This window comes from Protopterus annectens, chromosome 3.part0, assembly GCF_019279795.1.
Source record: "Protopterus annectens isolate FY-2018-M chromosome 3.part0, PAN1.0, whole genome shotgun sequence".
Classification (NCBI taxonomy): domain Eukaryota; kingdom Metazoa; phylum Chordata; order Ceratodontiformes; family Protopteridae; genus Protopterus; species Protopterus annectens.
In genome coordinates this window covers 729,646,321-729,669,475 of record NC_056731.1, presented here as the reverse complement: position 1 = coordinate 729,669,475, position 23,155 = coordinate 729,646,321, and the positions used below count along the sequence as shown (strand labels likewise).

The 23,155-nt window shown below is 38.6% G+C and overlaps 1 protein-coding gene across 1 annotated transcript in view; it reads right to left on the bottom strand.

Moving 5' to 3' along the window:
- Positions 1-3,558: 3,558 nt before the first annotated feature.
- VWC2 (von Willebrand factor C domain containing 2) overlaps positions 3,559-23,155 on the bottom strand; it is a 1,325,667-nt gene continuing 1,306,070 nt past the window's right edge. The window contains exon 4 of the mRNA XM_044065089.1: positions 3,559-4,105. Coding sequence (XP_043921024.1) covers positions 3,954-4,105 — 152 coding nt within the window. The 3' untranslated portion in view covers positions 3,559-3,953. The remainder of the gene's footprint in view (positions 4,106-23,155) is intronic.

The window sequence follows — 23,155 nt, the reverse complement described above, 5'->3', positions numbered from 1 at the left end:
CCTCTGCCATAAACAAACTGTACAACAGAAGGAAGAAACTGTTGCAAAAGAGAGTAAAATCCCATGAGTGGAGGAGCTCCCTGGTCAGCCTCAGTAAGAAGCTGAGATCCCTTATAAGATCCTCCAAAGCTAGCTATGAAAACAAAATCACCAGTGATTTTAAGGGCAACCACAAAGCATTCTATAGCTATGTCAAGAATCTCAATGGCAACACCTGGATCTGCTCTGAGCTACAGCACAACGGCACAAAAATTACAGAACCAACTGATATTGCCAACATCCTGACAGATAGTTTCAGTGCTAACTTTACCCCCCTTTCACCCCCTAAAGGGCCCATATCTATACAGAAAGAATGCAGAGTCCCTGTAATCGCATCTATGCAGGTAAAAGTTGCTCTCTCTAAAACCAAAAACACAACATCCATGTGACCAGACAACATCCCAGGCTGCGTTTTACACGAACTTCAGACTTGTGCCCACTGAATGGCGAGCAGCAACTGTTATCCCACTCCACAAAGGGGGAGCCACCACTGATCCTGGGAACTATTGCCCTTTTAGCCTAACAAGCCTGGTCTGCAAGGCCATGGAACGTATCATCATGGAATTCATAAACAAAGACATTGGTAACCTCCAAACTCTGGACCCCACCCAGTTTGGGTTTGTGAAAGGCAGACCATGCCTTCTGAACCTGACTGACTTCTTTGAGGCAGTCACCAAAGCCGTAGATGAGGGTAAGGTGGTTCACACAGCCTATCATGACCTCGCCAAGGCTTTCAACACCATCCCCCATTCTGGAATTATAGCTAAACTAACTAAACTAGGTATAAATCCCTATATCACAAGATGGGTTGCCAACTGGCTCACCGACAGAACCCACACTGTAAAAGTTGCAGACTCCAAATCTGACTTCAAGCCAGTGACAAGTGGAGTACCACAGGGTTCAGTCCTGGGACCTCTCCTATTTGGTATCCACTTCTCTGAAGTACAGACTAACACAGAAGGCTTCTGGCTAATGAAGTTCACAGATGACTGCAAACTAGGAGCCATAGTCGAGTCCCCAAATAATGTGGACATCCTACAGAAGGGCCTCACTGAGACAGATGCCTGGTGTCAGAGGCATGGCCTCAAGCTCAATGCCAAAAAGTGCATTGTCATCCCTTTTGGTAAAAACTCTGTACCCATGAACTACCACATAAACGGCAGTCTACTTAATGCCAAATGTGTGATAAGAGACCTTTCCCAGGCAGACAGTAGTCTCTCCTTTGATAATCACATTGCCACAGTAGTCAGGAAATCCTTCTATGTGGCACACCTCGTCACAAAAGGGTTCTCATCCAGGAAAAAAAGATGTAATTGTTTCCCTCTACTTGGCACTCATTAGACCCATGATAGAGTACAGTGCCCCTTTTGGAATGTACGTCACAAGACATCTGCAGCAGCTGGAAAGGCCACAGAAGTACCTCACAAAGAGGATTACTGGCCTCAAACAGATGCCCTACACTGACCGTCTCAAAAAACTCCAGCTTTACTCTGTAGCATATCGCCTACTCAGACGAGATCTCTGCCTAACATATAAAGCTATGTTAAACCCAGAGCTGTTGGACATGCTATACCTAAAGAAATCCCAATCCCTCTGAGCTACGTGCTCTAGGGACCTAAACCTTGTCACCACAATAAACAGGACATGCTGGAGTGATAGATTCCTGTCCCAGAGGCTTCCTATAATCTGGAACAAGCTACCCATCTATGTCAAGCAAAGTTTCTCATTAGCACTCTTCAAGAAAATTCTAGATGAGTGGATGGGAAATAGGAAATACACCCTGGGGATCACTTCTGTAGCTCTGCTCGACAGGGGCACAGGAAATTTACTTTTTTGGGTGGCGTAAGCCAGGGAACCTTGTTGGTTAGGCTTACTTAGGCACTTGGGCCAATAGCCTAGTACCTACCTATGAAACTATGAATGTTTGTTTTTTAACATTAATGTTGCAACTTAGGAAATTATCATTGGCAGTACACAGCTTAATAGGGAGATGATAAAGCAGACTGGGCAGGGATAAAATAAGGAAGAAGCAATAAACAACAGCAAGAAGGAGAACAGAACAGAAAGGAACTGGCAACTTATTAGCAATAAAAACGGGGATGGGGAATAAAGATAAATGTAATGCAGTTACACCCTCTACATGCCTTCAAATGTAAGTAAGATGGATGATAATTTCATTGGGATACGGTCAGTGGAAGGGCAGGGGAAATCACTGTTGTTATGATGAGAGACCTCAATCTGCTGGTTTTAAATTGGAGTATTCAGTGATGACAGAGACAGGCTTGTTGAACTATTTGGCAAGAAGGATTTAAGAACAAGGTATTCAGTAACAAGAGAATCAGTGCTGATCTCTACATTGGTTGATAAGAACTATGCAGGCCAGGGCTCCACTATATTGAATAGTGACCATGCAACAAACTAGTCTGCACAACGGCCATGGAAATACAGCCAGGGCAGAAAATGGTCTTGGATTATAGGATGGAGACAATGTAAGGAGATGATAACCACTCTTTTACGAAAGACTGAGACATGGGAGGGGAGAAACTAGTGACAGAGCTATGAAGCACCATAAAGAAAGCAATCTGAAGCACGGAGTTATGTTGTGTGAATAAGGAGTTCTACATTACATCACTCTTCAGTGGTGGCATAGGTGTTTCTTTTTTAATAATACTACTATAACAACTTTTACAGACACAGTGCACTTATAGTGGCTAGCACAGCGATATACCTACTCATTTTCAGGATTCCTTTAGAATTCCGTTCTTATTTTTTTTTTCTTTCAAAAGTGCAGGGCATGCTTGCAATTCAGTCTCATATTGCCCTAAAATTAGTTCAAAATTTTATTTGAACTTATATGTACCTGCTAGACCTGCTAGTACTTTTCAGTTAGCGAAATTCATATAATTTACACTGAGGAGTCTTGTATGAACTAAATTCAAGAGTATTTAACTTAATGTATGAGTCAAACATCTGACTAATTTATCTTTTTGCATTATGAAAGACTGTGCCACAGTTATAAACACGTTATCTCTCTAAACAGTGTGTCAGCTGTCCCATTTAGATTTATTTAACTCATGAAACTCCATCGTTAAATGCTACTAACACCATTATAAAAAAAGGCATATTCATATTTGTAGTGGAGGTACACAAGGAACTTGTGTAATGAGTACATTTAGATCATTCTTGTTACTAGAACTGTTGATCATACCTCTTGAGATATGGGTAGTTTCATATGAACCATAGGGGCGTATGTTCACCTATCAGAGGTATGGTGCTGCTCCTCCAGAATCCAAGTTTCATTTGTTGTAAAACTTCTTTGTGCTAAATCAGTTTAGTTACTGGGCAACAGTGGTGGTCAGTAATATTTGCCACGGTAAATATTATAACCTTTCATTATTTCCTTCCATTACCTACTACCACTTTCACTTTCTCAACAAACTGTTTTCTTCTACAGATTTCCTTTTTCCAATTTAACAAAAACAGTGAAGGTGGCTACAAATCAGCTTTTCACAGCCATAATCATCTACCAGTATCAAAATATTTTAATATTAGTTGTGTTAAACTTCTATAAACTGGTGCAGTGAGAAGTTTCTTTACAGTTCATATACCTGGTATCAACTTAGGTCCAACAGTGCTAATTGCTGTAATGGATTTTATTGTAAAATCTACTTTTAAGACAAGCTCTCACACAGCTGTACCTTCTTTCTAACATGAATAATTCTGATTCACAATATACTTAGAATACTAAAAAATACATAATTTACATCAAAACTGTAATTTTATGTATCAGCACTGTGCAACATTTCTTTTTCAATATAATTTAATATATACAGTACATATTTGAAAGGGGCCAGCGTGGCTCCCAAAGCTGGAACATTTGGTAGCTATCTCACTTATTGCCACTTCTTATAAGTTTAAATTTGCTTGCAGTCATGTTTAGCGCATGTGGCTTGGCTTTCAATTCTCCAGGTGCCTTCTTCATAGATACAGTGGCATGTAGTGCAGTCGTCAATTTTAACTTCCCTTCCAGCTGGAATAATTGCTGTTTCTGCAAAACAGTTTGGCCCTGAAACAAATTAAAGCACAGTATTAAAATGCAGTAACATCACTGATACCACCTCATTTTCAAAGTTTTCACCTATATAGATAAGTTGTATATGAGACTGTACAGGAAACGAAACTAAATCGAATTTGAAATGGCGCTACATGCCTACCAGATTCAATGTGTTACAGTAAGTACTTGCATATTCTTCTTTCTAAAGTGGTAGGAGTGACTCCTTTTAGCAACATTATTTCAATATATTACAAGATATTATTAGCAAGTTTTAGAATTAAGTTCCATCTCTGAAATCAACAAGGTTTAAAGAAAATAATCAAATATCACTGAAACAAAAATCATATATATATATATATATATGGGTCTACTTCTTTTGACCTAACTTTTATTTGCCTGACACTCATTTCCCTGAGACCAAATGACTGAAATTTCATTTGCCTGACACTTCATTTGCCTGACACTTCATTTGCCCGACAAGTATTATTAGCAAGAAAATGGAATATGCCCCCTTCCCCACTGCAGTGCGACCCTGGAGTTAAAATATATAGTTAGGGGTGGTATGGGGGGGTGAAGCCCCCCCACTTACTTTTCTGTTACTAAGCAATATTACATCAAAAGTTAACAATATCATATGAAATGAAGTGGGGGGCTTTCCCCCCCCCCCCCACTATTTATTCTAACTCCAGGGTCGCACTGCAGTGGGGAAGGGGGCATATTCCATTTTCTTGCTAATAATACTTGTCGGTCAAATGAAGTGTCAGGCAAATGAAGTGTCAGGCAAATGAAATTTCAGTCAAATGGGGTCAGGAAAATGAGTGTCAGGCAAATGAAAGTTAGGTCAAAAGAAGTAGACCCATATATATATATATATATATATATATATATATATATATATATATATATATATATATATATATATATATCTACATTGTTCACATTCTCTCTCTTTCTGTCTACATGGATCTATGGCTAAGTATCTAAACACAGAAACATCAAAACACAGACTGTCAAGATAAAATGGACTAAACAATCCAATGGAACACATGAAAAAACTTGCAATGCTAAAAGCAGGACAGAAAAGTAATTAACCAGACCATTTAAAGCTTAGCTGCTATCACACAACATATAACCTAAAAAAATAAACGGAAAAAGTAGTTTCTTAATAGTTAAACATACAAAATTCAGTACAAAAATGAAATGAGATATTTTCCATTAAGAAAGCAAACACATACTTATCTTTTTTATTAGAGCTGCTACTTCAGTCAAGAGATGGGCTGCTAGTCAACCAAAGCTATAAACAGTTAAAATCCTTCCTCTGTACAGCTTTGATAATATGCATACCAGTAGACAGTGTATCTCAGAGAGTAAATGAGTCCTTCAAAACATACCTTACTCCAGTCTCAGCAGAAAATGTAATATGCTGTGCCTGCTGCAAATTAATGAAACTAGCACATTTACATGTTCTTGTTTGTTACATACAGTGACAGGAACAACAGCAATAAACAGAACTTTGAACAATGAAATAATAAAACAAGAAATTAACAGAACAAGCTCAGTGTCATTTAACATTAGGTTGATTACACAGATATCCAAAATAACATCTAAACTGAAGGGTAAAAATGTCACACAGACAATCCATTTAGTAAATACTACATAAAAGACCCATCAAAGTTAGTTTTAACCATGTAATACCTTAAACCTCCTGTACCTGTACCTCATGGAAAATATGCACATAACCTTTTAAGGACACACCAGTGCTTCAGCTACATGGTTTATGAATGTTCAATACTTTATAATGGCACATTAAGGCCAGGCAGTACAGCCAAGCCCTACTAGTTTTAGACGATCCATTTTTTACCCTTTTTCTGAGCTTGTCAGTGCAACATAAGTGGATTTTTCGGTCATAAAACACAAACCAAAACACTATCACTGAGAACTGCGGCAGATACCCTAACAACTGACAATACTTCTGGAAAGTCAACACAAAACTCTATTAGCTGAGCACTTTTTACCACAAGAACCAGCAGTTCTGATTTGATAAAATCCTCGTTCAAGTGGACAAAAGTGCTCCACTAATGTGTGTTGACTTTCCTAAGGTATTTATGGCTAACATGAGATTTCAGAAACAAAGAGCTTAAAAACAAGTCATAACAATAGGATTATTAAAATATCCCAAACAGCATCCAAATGAAGGGGAAAAAGTTTTCCCAATAACTACAAAAAATCAATAAAGTGACTCTGAATGCCTTCCACTTCTTTTGTGGTTAATATTTTTTCATAATGTGGAATTGCTGGAATATTTGCTTCTGTAGTTAAAACGTTCACTTAGAAAAAACATTTAGTAAAAAACTACAAGAACTCAGCCAACCTAGAGTCTTCCTGTAGTGGAGCTCCGTGGTACATATATGCAAATGACCCTTGAAGGACATCTCTATCAACTACATGAATTCTGAATGCCCTAGACTTTTTACTTTTCTAAGTTTTAATGGTGCAATCAGGTCAATAAAGCCAAGCCCTATTAGCTGTAGAGCACACACACACACACACACACACACACACACACACACACACACACACACACACACACACACACACACACACACACAGATGCACACATACATACATGCATTCACATTTATATTCTGTTTTTTTCTAAAAGAATAATGATCACAATGCACCCCCTATTGTATGCAATCACTCATATACAAAGATTTCACATACCACCACATGATGGGGAAAAGAAACCTCACATGAACACAGTCTTACATTAGATATGACTCACAAATTAACTAGCACACAATTCCACCATCAAAGTAAATCATATAAAAAAAAAACGTTTTTCTATAGTGTGTGTGACATATATATATTTCTACACACACACATACACACACACACACACACACACACACACACACACACACACACAGATCCCTATCAAAAGAGTGAATGCTTACATCATTGCGTTGGGAAGCTCAAACTATGAAAAGACCCACTAGTTGAAACAACATAATCATCTCTGTAATGCAGGGACCTTCACTGTGCAGGTTTACAGCTCAGTGGGGATTGGGTTATCGTACATTTCCTCATTATGGTGAGATCTCGGAGCTGATATATATAACTAGCAGAGTGTCTGGGGGAACAGGGGAGCAGGGAGTTGCCCCCTGCAAAAACAGGTGATTCTGATTTTTTCATCTGTTGATCTTACATGGTTTCAACTTTCTGGCTCAGTAATGTAAGTTCCAATTATGCAAGTGTTTGCTCTTCTGATAGGGATCCAGACATATACATTTTTCAAATTCAGCTTAAGAATACTGTCTGGTATTTGCCTATATCACTTGATCAAGTCTAGCATGGCCAGATATCTGGCCTTTCCTAGGATCTCTACCAACTGATTACTGTTGGCATGGGATAACTATCAACCTTTGAAATACTATTCAGTTTTCTGAAGTCATTACATAAACTGATATGTCAATCAGGTTTAGGAATTAGCATTACTGGGCTGCACTGCTCACTCCATGACTCTTCAGTCACTCCTAGCTTAACTATCTTTATTCTTTGACTCTGGTACTCTGTAAGGTATTAGGCTATCCATCATTCCAGGTGTTGCTAACATGTTATCATCTATCAAATTGGTTCTCCAAGGTACATCTGAGAATAAACCTTTATTTTTTAATAAAAAATTATCTTATTTCATTTTTTGTATTTTTGATAAAGATTCCTCTGACAGGATTTCAGGTAAAGATTTTTTTGTCTATCTTGTATAAACTTCTGGTCACAAGCTAACCACACACCTTTCTACTTCTTTTCATGGCTTCAGTACATTAACATGATAGCTTTGCTCTATCTGTCTCTTTACTTGCTGTCTAACCTTATAGTTCTCAGCATTAATTCTTTTAGTCACCTCAAATGTCTCTTGCCATTTAACAAAAAAGATGTGTTCGCTTTGGAGGGCACTAATACTTACATCTGATCTCTTACACTAAATTCTCTAAGTTGGACATTGATATTATGAACTTATTTTTGCATCTCCTGTGCTTTCTGCATGTTCTGATTCACTACCGTCATTGACAGCTTTAGTCTATTCTGCAAACTAGCATAATGTTATATCACATTTTTAAATAGTGTCTTCAACTGTTTGACCACAAAGTATTGACACAACTGATGAAATACCCAAAGGAAGTACCACAGTCAGTATTGACTTATGGATACCCACCACGAAGAATAACAGCACCAGTCCCTTGGTAGTAGCCTTAGCACAGTCTTAGTGTAATGTCATTGCTTCTGGAAATTCTGTAGCATAATTGATTCTTATTAGTATTTCCTGATAATCATTGCTAGATAGTATTAGTGGCTCCAGAACATACATACACTAAGTTCAAATAGCACCACTCTAATAGGTACTGAGACTAATTGATGGTTAAGTTTGGAATGTGGTGTAGTCATCTGTCGTTCTGGCCAAGTGGCACAACTATCTTCTGTCTCACTTCTTATGCATCATCAATACAATCTAGTACTCACTCCTTAGTTTTTATATCCCCTAACATGTGACTATGAGCTAGAATCATTACTAGTGTTGCAAAACACTTTAGTACTACCAAATGATGTACAATTTCCTCCCTACCTTTACTTATCCTATGTAAGAGGTCAGCTTTTAACTCCAGTAAAGAAAAGTAGTAATGGAACATCCTATACAGTCACCTCCAACAACTGTGGTTATACTCTCTCTCTTGCCTTATTTACATTTTCCTCTTCTTATTGAGCATTTTTAAAGTCTATATGACTTACCTGCAAGTTTGTTAACTCAGATTAACTTTATTCACTAGCTTACCTTGAGGTGGAAGGTATAGCTTTCTCACCCAAAAACAACGGTACTGAAGTTTCTCTTATTTTTTCCACCATATTTTCAATTCTATGCAAGAGTCTCCTGCAACCTCTTTTATGCCTTCCCCTAAAACATGCAGTTTTGGCTTAACTGTCCTTTTGCTTTAACTTTTCCACTATCTGAGCAAACCTCTTGAGGTTCTATTTTTCTTTAGCTTTCTGTTCTCTTGGACAGTAATAGGCTCAGAACTCTGCATTTTATTGTAATTTTCAGAACTTAATAATAATTTCTTTGTTCTTTCATGTCCTTACTTAGGTGCCTTACTTGTATTTTTGTTGTCTCTTTTTCTGGGTTAATACTTCATGAGAACATGGTCTCGGTCTTGTAGTGATTTTTATCTCAAAGTAGCCTATCAGTTCACCTTCAGTTTGTATACTGGCATCTCTTATCACACTAGGTTTGTGTTGCTGTATCACTGGATCAGGTTTCTGGTAACACACATGATTGTTTTTACTGTATGGCAATAACCAGATTCTAGCCCCTACTGTGCTAAATCCCTTCTCCTGGTTTTGATTCTGGACCTCTATAAATGTTACTGTGTTATCCTGCCTCAAATTCTTATACTAAATGGACATAAAAAGCTGTTGTTTTGTCTCTTCTTTATTAAGTGTATCAGCCTGCCAGAGTATGTCTATAGACTGTCCTTTCTCCCACATTCCCACGGTGCTTTAAGATGGGAAAATCTTTTCCTAGTATATGATATTATTCAAGTCGTTGATTATGACTACTGGACCAAACAAGTTTTTCTATATTTTTTGAATTTCTGTGTACTGAGGGGTACTCCTTTCTATCACCATGAATGCATACAAACTGCATATTTTTGTTATTTATTTTCTGCTTATATACTAGGGGACTTTGACAATGATTATGATGCTACAGAATCTCACAGGGCTTAGACTTCTCTAGCTTCCAAATAATACAGGATATTTCACTAACTTTGTTGAACTCCAATGACTCAGATCATATTACATTCCAAAATGAAATGCTTCATGTATAGCATGCCTTTTACTTTTCACATTTCTACTACTAGCATTCTCTTCAATACTAATGAAAAAGAACCTGGCTATGTGACGCCACCCTATGCATTTGAAATAAGTTAACCCATTACTTTCTGCTTTTTGTTTCACTGAAGATTGTATATTTGTTATTGCAGCATTACAGTTAAACACAGACAATTCAGTTGTAAATAGTGTTCTACTAAGGTTACTAATTTGCCAGAGTTCTTTTTTTCCAAACATTTTTTTATTAAATTTTCACATATGACAAAGGCAACCTTACATTTATATAAATGAAAAACATACAAAATTATACCACTTTAGTTTCAAGTAGTTTACATCACAGTCACCATCAAAACAACTGTAGTTGCAAGCATTATACATCACTTAGAAACCATCCAGTCATTTCCAGTTAAGCATTATATGGCTCATTCAAATCCTGCATCTTAAACCTCATTCCTGCTCTGCATGTACTGTTCTCATAATTCCCATTTTTCACTATGTAGTTTGCTCCTTCCCTTTTCTAAAGATCCCAATTCCAGTTGTTTTATCTGCGTTACTATATTCACTACTTCTAGTAAAGTTGGTTTAGACTTTGATTACCATTTTCTAGTAATTGCTTTTTTGGCAGCCACCATAATTAGACTCAGCAAGGCTTTACTATGTCTAGGCAATTCCGATTCTGTAGCATAACTCAAAATTCATCTACCCAATCCACTCACTCAGCATCTTCAACAGAGTGGTCTGCAGGGAATCCCTAAAGTCTGCCAGCTCATTACACTCCCAATAAATATGTTCCCAGCTACTCCCCATCACACCTCCAACATTTGCTATCCACCTGAGGAAAAATTCTTTAGAGTCTACTTGGGGTATAAAAATATCTATGTAAACACTTCCAGGCAAAGATCCACAATCTTCTAGACTTTTATTTTGCATATTTGGGAGATATACATATATCACTTATTGTCTCTTTGTGAATTGCTTATCCAGTCTCCTTCCCAATCCTTTCTAAGCTCCTCTGATTGATTCTTATAATTATCATGCAACATTTTATATGCTTTACTAATTATTCTTTTTTTAATAGTAGCTTCTGTTTTAGATTCTATTAAAAACTCTACCAGTGCTGGTCTTTCATATAGGAGCCCCCTATTTCTTTCCCTTTGCCTATACTCTGATATCAGTCATTGATAGGGAAGACAATCTCTAACCTGCAGTCCACATACATTTTTGGCCTCTTCCCATTCTATTACCTTTCCCTTTCTAGTTATTTGCTCCCAATACCTTGTTTCCTTTTCCAGTTTTCTCCAATAAATTCCAGCCCCCTCTTGCCTATTATCTGTATCCCTAACCACAGTCATCCATATCAGCAGAATCTCTTTTCTCCATTCTCGTGCTGGTTTAGTTCTTAGAATACTCCCTGCTATTTTATGAATATAATACTCTGTATGATTTTGGTTGGCTTGTATTGTCAGGCTCTGGATCGCATTGCATAAGTGGAAATTCCTTAAGATTCCAAGAGCAGGCTAAGTTATTTCTTACACTTATTTCATTGAACTGCACTTCTGAAATGCTTATAATTGTGCTATACAGTGGATCTACTATATCTTTGCACTGTTATAAAGTTTTTTTTATTGTTTCACTGCATTTATGTACTGTTATATACTGTTTTAACATTACTTAACTGTAAACTGCTTTTTCATACTGAGAGTTGTATTTTCTGTTTGTGAGCACTCTATCCGAGTTTTTCTGTGCATTTTTGTCTGTTACAGTTAAAAGCATTGTCGAGTCTGCTCCTTGATCTGTTTAAAACTTTCATTTAGTGGCTACAGCTAGGAACTGCAATGGTGTACATTACTATAATTGCGTTTTTTATTTAAATTACTAAATTGTAAACTGCTTTTTCATACTGAGACTTGTATTTTCTCTTTGTGGGTGTTCTTTCTATGCTTTTAAAGTGAGGTTTCTGTATTCTGCTCAGGTGGCATAATCTTGATAGAGGCCTGTTGTCTAGCCTGGTAGTTTTGTTTGAGTTTCCTGTGTCTCTGGCAGCCATTTTCTGCTGATTGTCTTCATTATTATTGAGAGTAACAAGGCCTCCTGACCTTCTGTAGTACGAGTGATTGGGTAATAGCAGTTGCTGAGTAGTAATCTGATCTTCCAACTCTTCCATTCTTACTGCTATATAAACCCTGTGTCTTATAAAGGTTCTGCTTGTATTGTCAGGCTCTGGATTGCATTGCATAAGTGGAAATTCCTTAAGATTCCAATAGCAGGCTAAGCTATTTCTTACACTTATTTCACTGAACTGCACTTCTGAAATGCTTATAATTGTGCTATACAGTTGATCTACTATATTTTGCACTGTTATAAAGCTTTTTTATTGTTTCACTGCATTTATGTACTGTTTTATACTGTTTTAACATTACTTAACTGTAAACTGCTTTTTCATACCGAGAGTTGTATTTTCTGTTTGTGAGTGCTCTATCCGAGCTTTTCTGTGCATTTTTGTCTGTTACAGTTAAAAGCATTCTTGAGTCTGCTCCTTGATCTGTTTAAAACTTTCATTTAGTGGCCACAGCTAGGAACTGTAATTTTTCCCACCCACCCTCTCTAGTGTTGTGTGTTCTTATACTTGGTGGCTTTGCAGTTGCCCGCCCATACTGTATATTTGATCTGTAACACTCATTGGTTCACTCAATCTAATAGAGAACATTTGTGAAGGCCAACCCACTCAGATTCTTAACGTTGAATTAATTTCTGTTCCAGCTTTCTCCATTTCCACTTTACTGGAAAAAAAATTCTAAGCTTGCTTCCCCCCTTTCCTGTGGCAGGTCAGATATGGATTTGCTGTGTCCAGGACTGTTTGTGAGCTCCTAAGCCCCCCCCCCCACTTAACTGGGGTTAAACTATTCCTGGCGCCATAAAGTCTGTTCTTCAAAATTTCCCTTGCAACTAGCCAGCTTTTTAGTTTTAGCACTCATCTGTTTCTTTGATCTCAGCACTTGTTCAGAACTCATTGTAGGCACTAAATAAGTTACAAATTACTACAGCACTCAACTTTCCCCACTTGTCTAGAAAAAATCAGTTTTTAGTACTTAATAAATAAGCACCTATTCAGACATGTCTAAAGGTCAGCACCCAGTGTTTTCTCCTGTCTACCTGATGAATCTGGGCATCTTGGGACAATGCAGCAATTGCCTCATGTACACAGACAACCCTCTCCTCCTACCACCCGACACTATGACCTGTAAGAGATGCACTTATATAGCCAAACTGGAAGCAAAACTCTCTTCACCAAAGACTGGCCTAGACAGTCAAGAGGAGAAGATAAACACTTGCACCGCACCACACTCATCACATAGTCCCTCAAAACCTACACCACCAAAACACACACACAGAACCACAAAACACACACCTACATTTGCGGAGGCTCTCAGTACAAATCTGCCCAAACAACGGAGACCTCCAAAGCAGAAATGCAAGCAACCTCCACCCCCCAACACAACCCAAATGACACATAGCCGACATACTCAGTGTGCCACTCAACTACAGCCCATAAGGCATAACATACCCAACACTCTAGTCATAGGTGACTCTATAGTCAGGCACACTGATGTTCCACTCACCAGGCTAAACAAGGAAAAAGTTACTGTCAGCTGCCGGTCAGGTGCCAGGATCCACCACATAATGCGCGCACTCAGGTCACTCCACAACAAGTACAAATATGACTCTGTCATTGTTCATGCTGGTGTGAATGACCTGAGACGTACCTCCCTGGACTACATGAAAAGAGACATGGAGGAGCCCAGGCCAGTATGACCCTAGCCCTGAGTAGCATCCTGCCATCACCCTGAATGACACCACAGTACAAGGACAAAATGATTGACTTTAACAATTGGCTAAGCTTCTGGTGTCATTCTAAGGGAATCCAGTATCTGTCTGCCTGGGATGACATGATCAACAGACCACGCTGCTTTGCCAGAGATGGCCTGCACCTGTCACCCTTGGGATTCCAGATACTGGCAAAGGCTCTTGCCACCCATATAGTGCCTTTTTTAGGCAAGGTTCAAATGACAAATTCACCACCGTAACAGGTACAAGCAAGCAAAATCTGAGGGTAATGCTACTCAATGCTAGAAGTCTAAACTTCAAAAATGCACTCACTCGAGGCACTCCTTAAAATGGAGAACATTGACATCTGTGCAGTGACAGAGACCTGGTTCAAAGCTCCAGAGAGCACCCCTGCATTACCAGGCTATAATTCATACCACACCTTTCGGCCAACAAACCCGGACCTAAACACTAAAGGTGGAGGCGTGTCTATATTCATTAAGGATATCCACACCTCCAAGCTAGTTACTCAGCATAATGCATCATGGATTATTCAAGTTTAACTAACTCTGGGCAAAACCGCAATCCAGATTGTAGCTTGCTAGAGACTGCCCACCATGCCCCAGGATTCCCACTCCTCTTTTCTTGATATACTGGAAAATATTAAGGTACAACCCAACACTCTAATAATGGGTGATTTCAACTACCCTACCATTAACTGGGAAAACTACTCATGTACCAACTCTTTTGCTCAACGTTTTCTGGAAATCATCAATTCCAACGCTTTGTATCAACTTATCCACACCCCCACCAGGGGCAGCAATATCCTAGACCTGGTCATCACCAACATGGGTGACCAGTGTTCCACACCAGAGGTCAGCTCCTCGTTGGTCAGATCCGACCACAAGCTAATCACCCTAGACATCCACATCCCGCTCCCACTCCCATTAGGAAAACAACCGTAAAAAATTTCTCCAAAGCCAACTTCACGCTTCTTAAGACAGAAGTGGCAAACTTCACGACACCCATGCAGATGGACAATAGAGGTACGACTGCTGAATCCTACACAAATGCACTTTATAAGCACTTACACGAGTGCATGGATCGTGCTATCCCTAACAGAACCAAGATGCTATCCTCCAAAAAAAGGAAGCCAATCTGGTGGTCTTCTGCCATAAACAAACTCTACAACAGAAGAAAGAAACTGTTGCAAAAAATAGTAAAATCTCATGATTGGAGGGACTCCCTGGTCAGCCTCAGTAAGAAGCTGAGATCCCTCATAAAATCCTCCAAGGCTAGTTATGAAAACAAAATTGCCACTGATTCTAAAGACAACCACAAAGCATTCTATAGCTATGTTAAAAATCTCAATGGCAACATTCAGATCTGCTCTGAGTTACAGCACAATGACACTAAATATACAGTACCAACTGATATTGCCAACATCCTGGCAGATAGGTTCAGTGCTAACTTTACCCCCCCCCCTCACCCCCTAAAGGACCCATCTTTATACCAGAAGAATGCAAAGTTCCTGTAATCATGGCTGCACAGGTAAAAACTTCACTCTCCAAAGCCAAAAACACAGCATCCCTGGGACCTGACAACATCCCAGGCTGCTTTCTACATGAACTACAGTATGAACTGGCACCCCCACCTAAGTACCATGTTCAATCATAGCCTCACCTCAAGCTTGGTGCCCATTGAATGGTGCACCGTGACAGTTATCCCACACCACAAAGGGGGGACACAACAGACCCCGGGAACTACCGCCCCATTAGTCTGACGAGCCTTGTCTGCAAGGCCATGGAACGTATCATCATGGAACTCATAAACAAAGATACTGGAGATCTCCAAACTCTGGACCCCACACAGTTTGGGTTTGTAAAATGCAGATCATGTCTCCTAAACCTGATAGACTTCTTTGAAGTAGTCACCAAAGCCATAGATGAGGGTAAAGTGGTTTACACAGCCTATCTAGATCTCGCCAAGGCATTTGACACCACCCCCCACTCTGGAATTATAGATAAACTCACTAAACTAGGTATAAATCCCTATGTCACAAAATGGGTTGCCAACTGGCTTACTGACAGAACCCACACCATGAAAGTAGCAGACTCCAAATCAGACTTCAGACCAGTGACAAGTGGAGTACCACAGGGTACAGTCCTGGATTCTCTCCTGTTTGGTATCTACTTCTCTGAAGTACAGGCTAACACAGAAGGTCTTTGGCTAACTAAATTTGCAGATAACTGCAAACTAGGAGCCATAATTGAAACTCCTAATGATGTGGACATCCTACAAAAGGGCCTCACTGAGACAGATGCCTGGTGTCAAAGACATGGTCTCAATCTCAATGCCAAAAAGTGCACTGTCACCCCCTTTGGTAAAAACTCTGTACCCATGAACTACCACATAGGCGGTAGTCTACTTAACACCGAAAGTGTGATAAGAGACCTTGGGACACAGGTGGACAGTAGTCTCTCCTTTGATAATCACATCGCCACAGTGGTCAGGAAATCCTTCTACATCACGCACCTCATCACAAAAGTTTTCTCTTCCAGAAAAAAAGAGGTCATTGTTCCCCTCTACTCATCACTCATTAAACCCATTATAGAGTACAACGCCCCTTTTGGTATGTACCTCACAAGACATCTACAACAACTGGAAAGGCCGCAAAAATACCTCACAAAGAGGATTACTGGCCTCAAACAGATGCCTTATGCAGACTGTCTCAAAAAACTCCAGCTTTACTCCGTCACATATCGCCTACTCAGAGGCGATCTCTGCCTAACATACAAAGCTATGTCAAACCTAGAGCTGTTGGACATACTCCACTTAAAAAAATCCCAATCCCTCTGAGCTACACGCTCTAGGGACCTAAACCTTGTCACCACAATAAATAGAACATGCTGGAGGGATAGATTCCTGTCCCAGAGACTTCCCATACTCTGGAACAGACTACCTATCTTTGTCAAACAGAGCTCCTCATTAACACTATTCAAGAAAAATCTTGATGATTGGATGGGTAATAAGAAATTCACCCCGGGGATCACTTCTGTGGTTCTGCTTGACAGAGGCACAGGAAAATAATTTTCTTGGGTGGCGAAAGCCAGGGTACCTTTTTGGCTAGGCTTGTATAGGCTAGGGCCAATAGCCTAGTACCTACCTATGAACCTATAAACCTATGTTCTCCTTAAGAGTCTGCAATCAAAATCCCAATCTCTCCTTATTTCTTGAGCTTCCTCCATGTGTCAGCATCATCCCTTTCCACCATGAATTATAGTTTTTTGCCTGTGCTATGTATAAGAGCCTTAACTATGTTGCTCTTAAATACCCCCTCAAATTAGGTAATCCTAGTCCACCTTGTTTTATTGGTTGAATCAGCTTATCCTACTTGACCCTTGCTGTCTTCCTTCCCAGATAAAATCCTTAAACTCTTAATTGCTATCCACAACTTCTCCTCCAGTGGATAAAAGTATGCCTGGCCTGTGTATAAGACTAAAGGGACTAAAAACATTTTAATGGCTTGTATCTAGGTAGCCATATCCATATAACAAAACTTGTAGTTTCTCAATTTTTTTATTATCTTCTGTTTAGTCTCTTCCCACATATCCTTAGCTGCCACCATAGAGTCACTTCTAATCCACACTCCTAAATACTAAATTTTATCATGTCACCATAAATATGGATATTGTTGGACCAATTTGTGAGTGGGTATATATTTTACTGCTATTGCCTTTGTTTTAGCTTCATTAATTTTGCATCCCAAGAAGATTTAAAACTGTCTTAAAATTCTCCACAATACTGTACTGTCCCTTTCTGTTTTTGTCATGTATAAAATAATATAATCTGCAAATAAAGCCACCTTTCCCTGACTACCATACCAAGTATATCCTTGAACTTCTTTGAGTCCCTTATTTTCTTTGCCAGAGGTTCTAAATATAATGCAAACAACAAAAGGGAAAGTGGACAACCCTGTCTGGTTCCTCTACTCAAGCAGACATTATCGGACAGGACCCCACCCACTTTAATTTGCACTTCCAATCCCTCATATATTCTTCTAATCAACCTTATAATTGTATCAGGGAAAGCAAATGCTTCCATTGACTCACTCATGAAATCCCAGTCTACTCTGTCAAATGCTTTCTCTGCATCAAGACCCACCAATAAAAGTGGTACTTTCTTACATTCTGCTTCCCTCTGGATCATCAATGTTTTGTTAATATTGTCAAATATTTGCTTCCCCTCCACAAAACTACACTGATCCATGTCTATCAATTTTGGTATAACTTTTGCCATTCTTTTAGACATCGTAGTCATAAACACTTTCTAATCATGGTTTAGTACTGAAATGGGCCTGTATGAAGCTGGATCTAATGGATCTTTTCCCTCCTTAGGTATTACTGTTACCACTGGCTTCTTCCTGAATGTTGGTACTTCTCCTCTTAAAATACTGTTAAACAAAACCTTCCAGATCTTTTTCAGTTTTTTTTTTCTGCCTAACTTACAAACTTCCACAAGAATACCATCTTTTCCTGGGGAATTTCCTGTAGATTGGTTATACATAGCCAGTTTTATCTCATAATTTGCCAAGAGTTCTTGTGATCTTTTTGCATTATCCACTTTCTCATAGTGCTAGGCAATAATCTTTTTTTTTCTGCTAGGATTTCTAACATTTTCATTTTACTCTTACTTTCAAGATCTAAACAGAATTTTAATATATATTTCAAGTCATGCATCTGAGCACCTACAAATTTGTCAACATTGAACGTACAACTGCAAACTTTTATGCCATTCACTTCAGAAGTTATTGTAGTCTAACTAAGGGTTCCTTTGTGAGTTTATCATAGTCTATGTAATCAGTCCCATTCATATATGTATATGTTTTTAATGACTCTCTTGTCAGCTGAGGTGACATGATTTTCCAACACTCCACTTTGACACTATTTTCTTGGGTGGCATATTGTTCAAATCACACCACAAAGGATTACAGATCATTCTCTTTAATCACAATTTTTATGGCAGGCACATTTCTGGGAGTAAATATTATGTTGGCTAGACCTTGCAATAGTTGTTGCAATTATATTAGCTTTTGGTTAGTTTTTACTTCGGATTCTGTGAGTGATTAGAGTTTAGCCACTATTGTATGTGAAAGGACGCATAAAAGGAAACAAACAGAAACAGCAGCAAAATGTCTCTAATTATAATCTCCTTTGAGAAATGTTGGCAGCTGATGCATTTGGCAGCAAATCAAGTAGTGGGATATTATTAATTTCGTTGCCAGTACTGAACATGCATGCACACACCAACACTGTGTGACTGGAAACATGCTGGAAGCACAAGTTCATAAAAACACACAGGTTTATTAATGCACAACATGATTTAAAATAGAAAAAAACAGTTCACTCTGTATTACAGTATTTACTCACTAAGAATAGTGCATTTACTCCACAGGTCATTCCGGTGTTTAAAACAACTGTAGGACCCTTCAGCTTTAGCAAACAAAAAAAAAAATCTAAACCTGACTTTCTTCAGACCATATCACCTGTTACCTGTAATTGAGTTGCCGAGCTGCACAAATATTAGACCTTCAGAAAAAGCCTTTGCTTTACTTCACACTGATCCTCTGAATGAGGAACTTCTCCCATTCTTTTCTGAACAGGAAACTTTTTTATACAAGTACACAACTGGCATCTCATTAGCTAAATACTGGAGTCAATTCCCTGAATGGAATGCTAAAATAACGCTTCTAAGTAGAAGTCCCATTACCCATTTTAAAGGCACAGTTTCCATTCTTCTGTACAGAACACATTGTTAATGGCATATTCCACCTTTTTCCATACCCAAGAGGTTACAGTTTATACAAATGATGCATACATACATGCACGTGTGTGTGAGTATCTATGTATGTGTGGGTCTACTGATTCACTTCATAATCTCGAAATACTGAAATCTCGAATTTCAGTATCTCGAGACCATGAAGCCAAAAATCCATAAACTCGAAACCTCAGAAGCGCAAAACTTAAAATCGCGACTTCTACACTAAACATACCGCAGACACAAACACAAACATACACCTCCCTTCACATACACAAACACCTACCCTACATACTGTGCCCCCCACATTCCCTCTACTTAAATATACTAACTCCGAGGTCATACTACACAGACAAACACAGACACCACCATACAAGCTACATTCCCCTCGCACACACACATCACGCTAACAAAACACACAGACACACACTAAAGCCCCAACCCAAAACCCGTAAAACACAAACACTTACCTACATCTCCAACCACCCACTCACACACCACAACACCAGAACTGCTAATCCAAACTCTCCGAACTTTGGGATTTTGAATTTCTCACTTCTTGGGTTTCGGTATGCTGCACTTTCACCCTTCTGGTCTCGGCCTACTGAAATTCGGGATTTCAGTAGTTTGAGATTCTGAAAAGAACCCGTGTCTACACACACACACACACACACACACACACACACATATATATATATATATATATATATATATATATATATATATATATATATACATACACACACATATACACAAATAAATCTACGGGCAAGGCTAGCAACTCAGAGGTGTGAACATTGGCTCTAGATGACTGCCAGAATTGCAGTGACACCTGACTCCATAGATAGACAGATAGATCCATGGCACAGCCAGCCAGCTGGAGGTGTGAACACTGGCTCTGTTTGATTGTCACTGTGACAACCCAACACCGTGTGTAAACATGGGAAAAAAGGGTTGTGGAGGGATAGATCGATAGATATGTACATGTACAAATGTGTACACACACGCACACAAGCATACTGTGTGTGCGTGTATCTGTGTACGGGTGTGTATTGTAAACATGTATATTTGTATACATTATTAGCTCTTGTAAATGGAAAGCAAACACACACACACTCACACACACACACACACACACACACACACACACACACACACACACACACACACACACACACACACACACACACACATTTGACTGATGGAAAGTTTTGTAGCATTTTTTTAAACTATATTAGTTCAAATGATGCTTTGTTGGTAGTTAAACTTTATGTTTGAAATGGCTCTATTGTTAACAGTTAGCAATGCAAGTGAATGATTGTTTGCCATTCATTTACACTGCTAGCTGGTGATTTACAGTTAGGGTGAGGGAGTGACAGTGGAAGCGGGATTCTGCTTTAGAATGAAGGGAATGCGAGGGGTAGGGAGCAGGATGGGATAGTTAGGATTAGGGAATGAACTGAACATTTATGTTCAGGGAGTGGGAAGAGAGTCTTTGGGGAGGGTGCAATCAGGGAGTTTACATTAAGGAAGAGGAAGGGGAATTGGGTACTGGGAAGGTGATGACATTTACTAGGATCAGGATATGGGAGGGTTTGTAAGTTTGGAGGGTCAGGGTATCCTTTTTTCTGTGGGACTTGATTCTATGAAATTCTTATTGATAGTAGCTTTTGTATAACATGAGATACAGACAGCATATAGGGATATAGATATAGGTATAACATTGGTTCCCAAACTGGGTGCTGTGGCACCCTGGGGTGCTGTGCAAAGATTCCAGGTGTGTTGCAAAAAAGGTGTAAAAAAAGTACCATCAAAAATGTTGAGAACTCGTCTTTTCATCCATTCTCATTATAAATGTTAATTGAATAAGATATACTATATTATTCAATTAACATTTATAATGAGAATGGATGAAAAGATGATTTCTCAGTGTTTTTAGTGCTTAGCTCAGAGAAGCACTGCAGTCAGTGGCATAATACAAGAATGTGACATGATGACACTCTTCAAGTTAGACCAACCTAGAACTTAATGGGAGAGAGATCGCATATACATAGACTTTTTTTTTACATATATCACAACTGTCGACACTTAAATGGCTATATGTAGACAACTTTATCTAGTGAGAACCATACAATACATAAAGTGATGTCAGTAAATTTTATAGCGATCCCAACACTGAGTTCATTTTGAAACAGCATTAAGTCAATGGCATGATTTAAAAATGAAACATACTAAAGCCGATCATAAAATGGAGAAAACTAAACCAAGCAATATCTATAAAGAACTCACAACAAACACGCACAACAGCTAAAAGCATGCAAATCAGTGAAACTTCTTGAACACACCGCAATGGCTCAATGGTGTGCTAGGTTGATCACAAATACTAAAAAACAGATAATAAAGACTGAATAATGAAAAGACAATAAAAAATTTATGAATACTTGTAAGAATGAAATATAGCATATGTAATGTGATAATAATGCTGAACTGTATGGCAGTATTACTGGAAAACCAACAACGTGCAGTAAAACAAAGTGTCCACCAATGACATAGTTAAAAAGCTAAACTTGAATATCACATGAAAATATGAAAGTATACTAATATAGATTAAACCAAGCACATCAAAATAACAAAAAGTACGGAAATGTCAAGTCACACTAAAATGCATGCTCCGATTCAAATGGAAAACGATAAAACAGAATGATGCAAACAGCCAATCAGCTTGTTCAAATCTAAGATTGGACCAATAGAATAAATAGCCAATGGCATGATTCAGATCAAAATCTCAGCCAATAATGCAGCTTAAGAAGGACCTAGTGTAGAACTCAATATACATGCGTCAATGGATTCACTGAAAAATAAAATGAGTGATGTAAAACGTTATACATAGTAAACAATATGCAACCCCACTCTAGACCATCACTGATGGTCGAAACAAAATAATCAGAAACCTTAAGCATTCTTTAACCAGATGTAAACCAAAAACAGGCAGGTAGATGTAAATATAAGGGAAGGGCAACAATATGCATAAAGACAACAAGAAAAAATCCATTAGTATTAATTAAGACGCATGACATCTAGAGGCTGGTGTGTTAATGGAATATCTGAAAAACAGTGTATAAAAAGGCACAGTTTAAAAAAATAAACATTGTGTTAATGCATTATATAAACCAAATAATGTTTTGCACCTAACTAACAATCTGGCAACATGGTGCGTGATTACATCAACATCTTTGTTGTACGAGAGGTGAAGAGAGAAGTTGAATTGCGCGTTAAATAAAAGACTTATTGTTTTTGTTTTGGTAACAATGGCCTCTACCTCAAAGCATCAAGTGGATTACACTTCTGAAGATGATAGTAGTGACTGTAATGAGAGTACCAGCGAAAGTTGCATGATTGCGGAACAGCCAAAAGCCAAGGCTTCTGCTGTTAAGAAAACAAGGCTTTATTCAGATAATTATGTCAATTATGGTTTTACATTTGTTGAGAAACAGGGCATGCAACAACCACGTTGTATTATATGCCACAAACTTT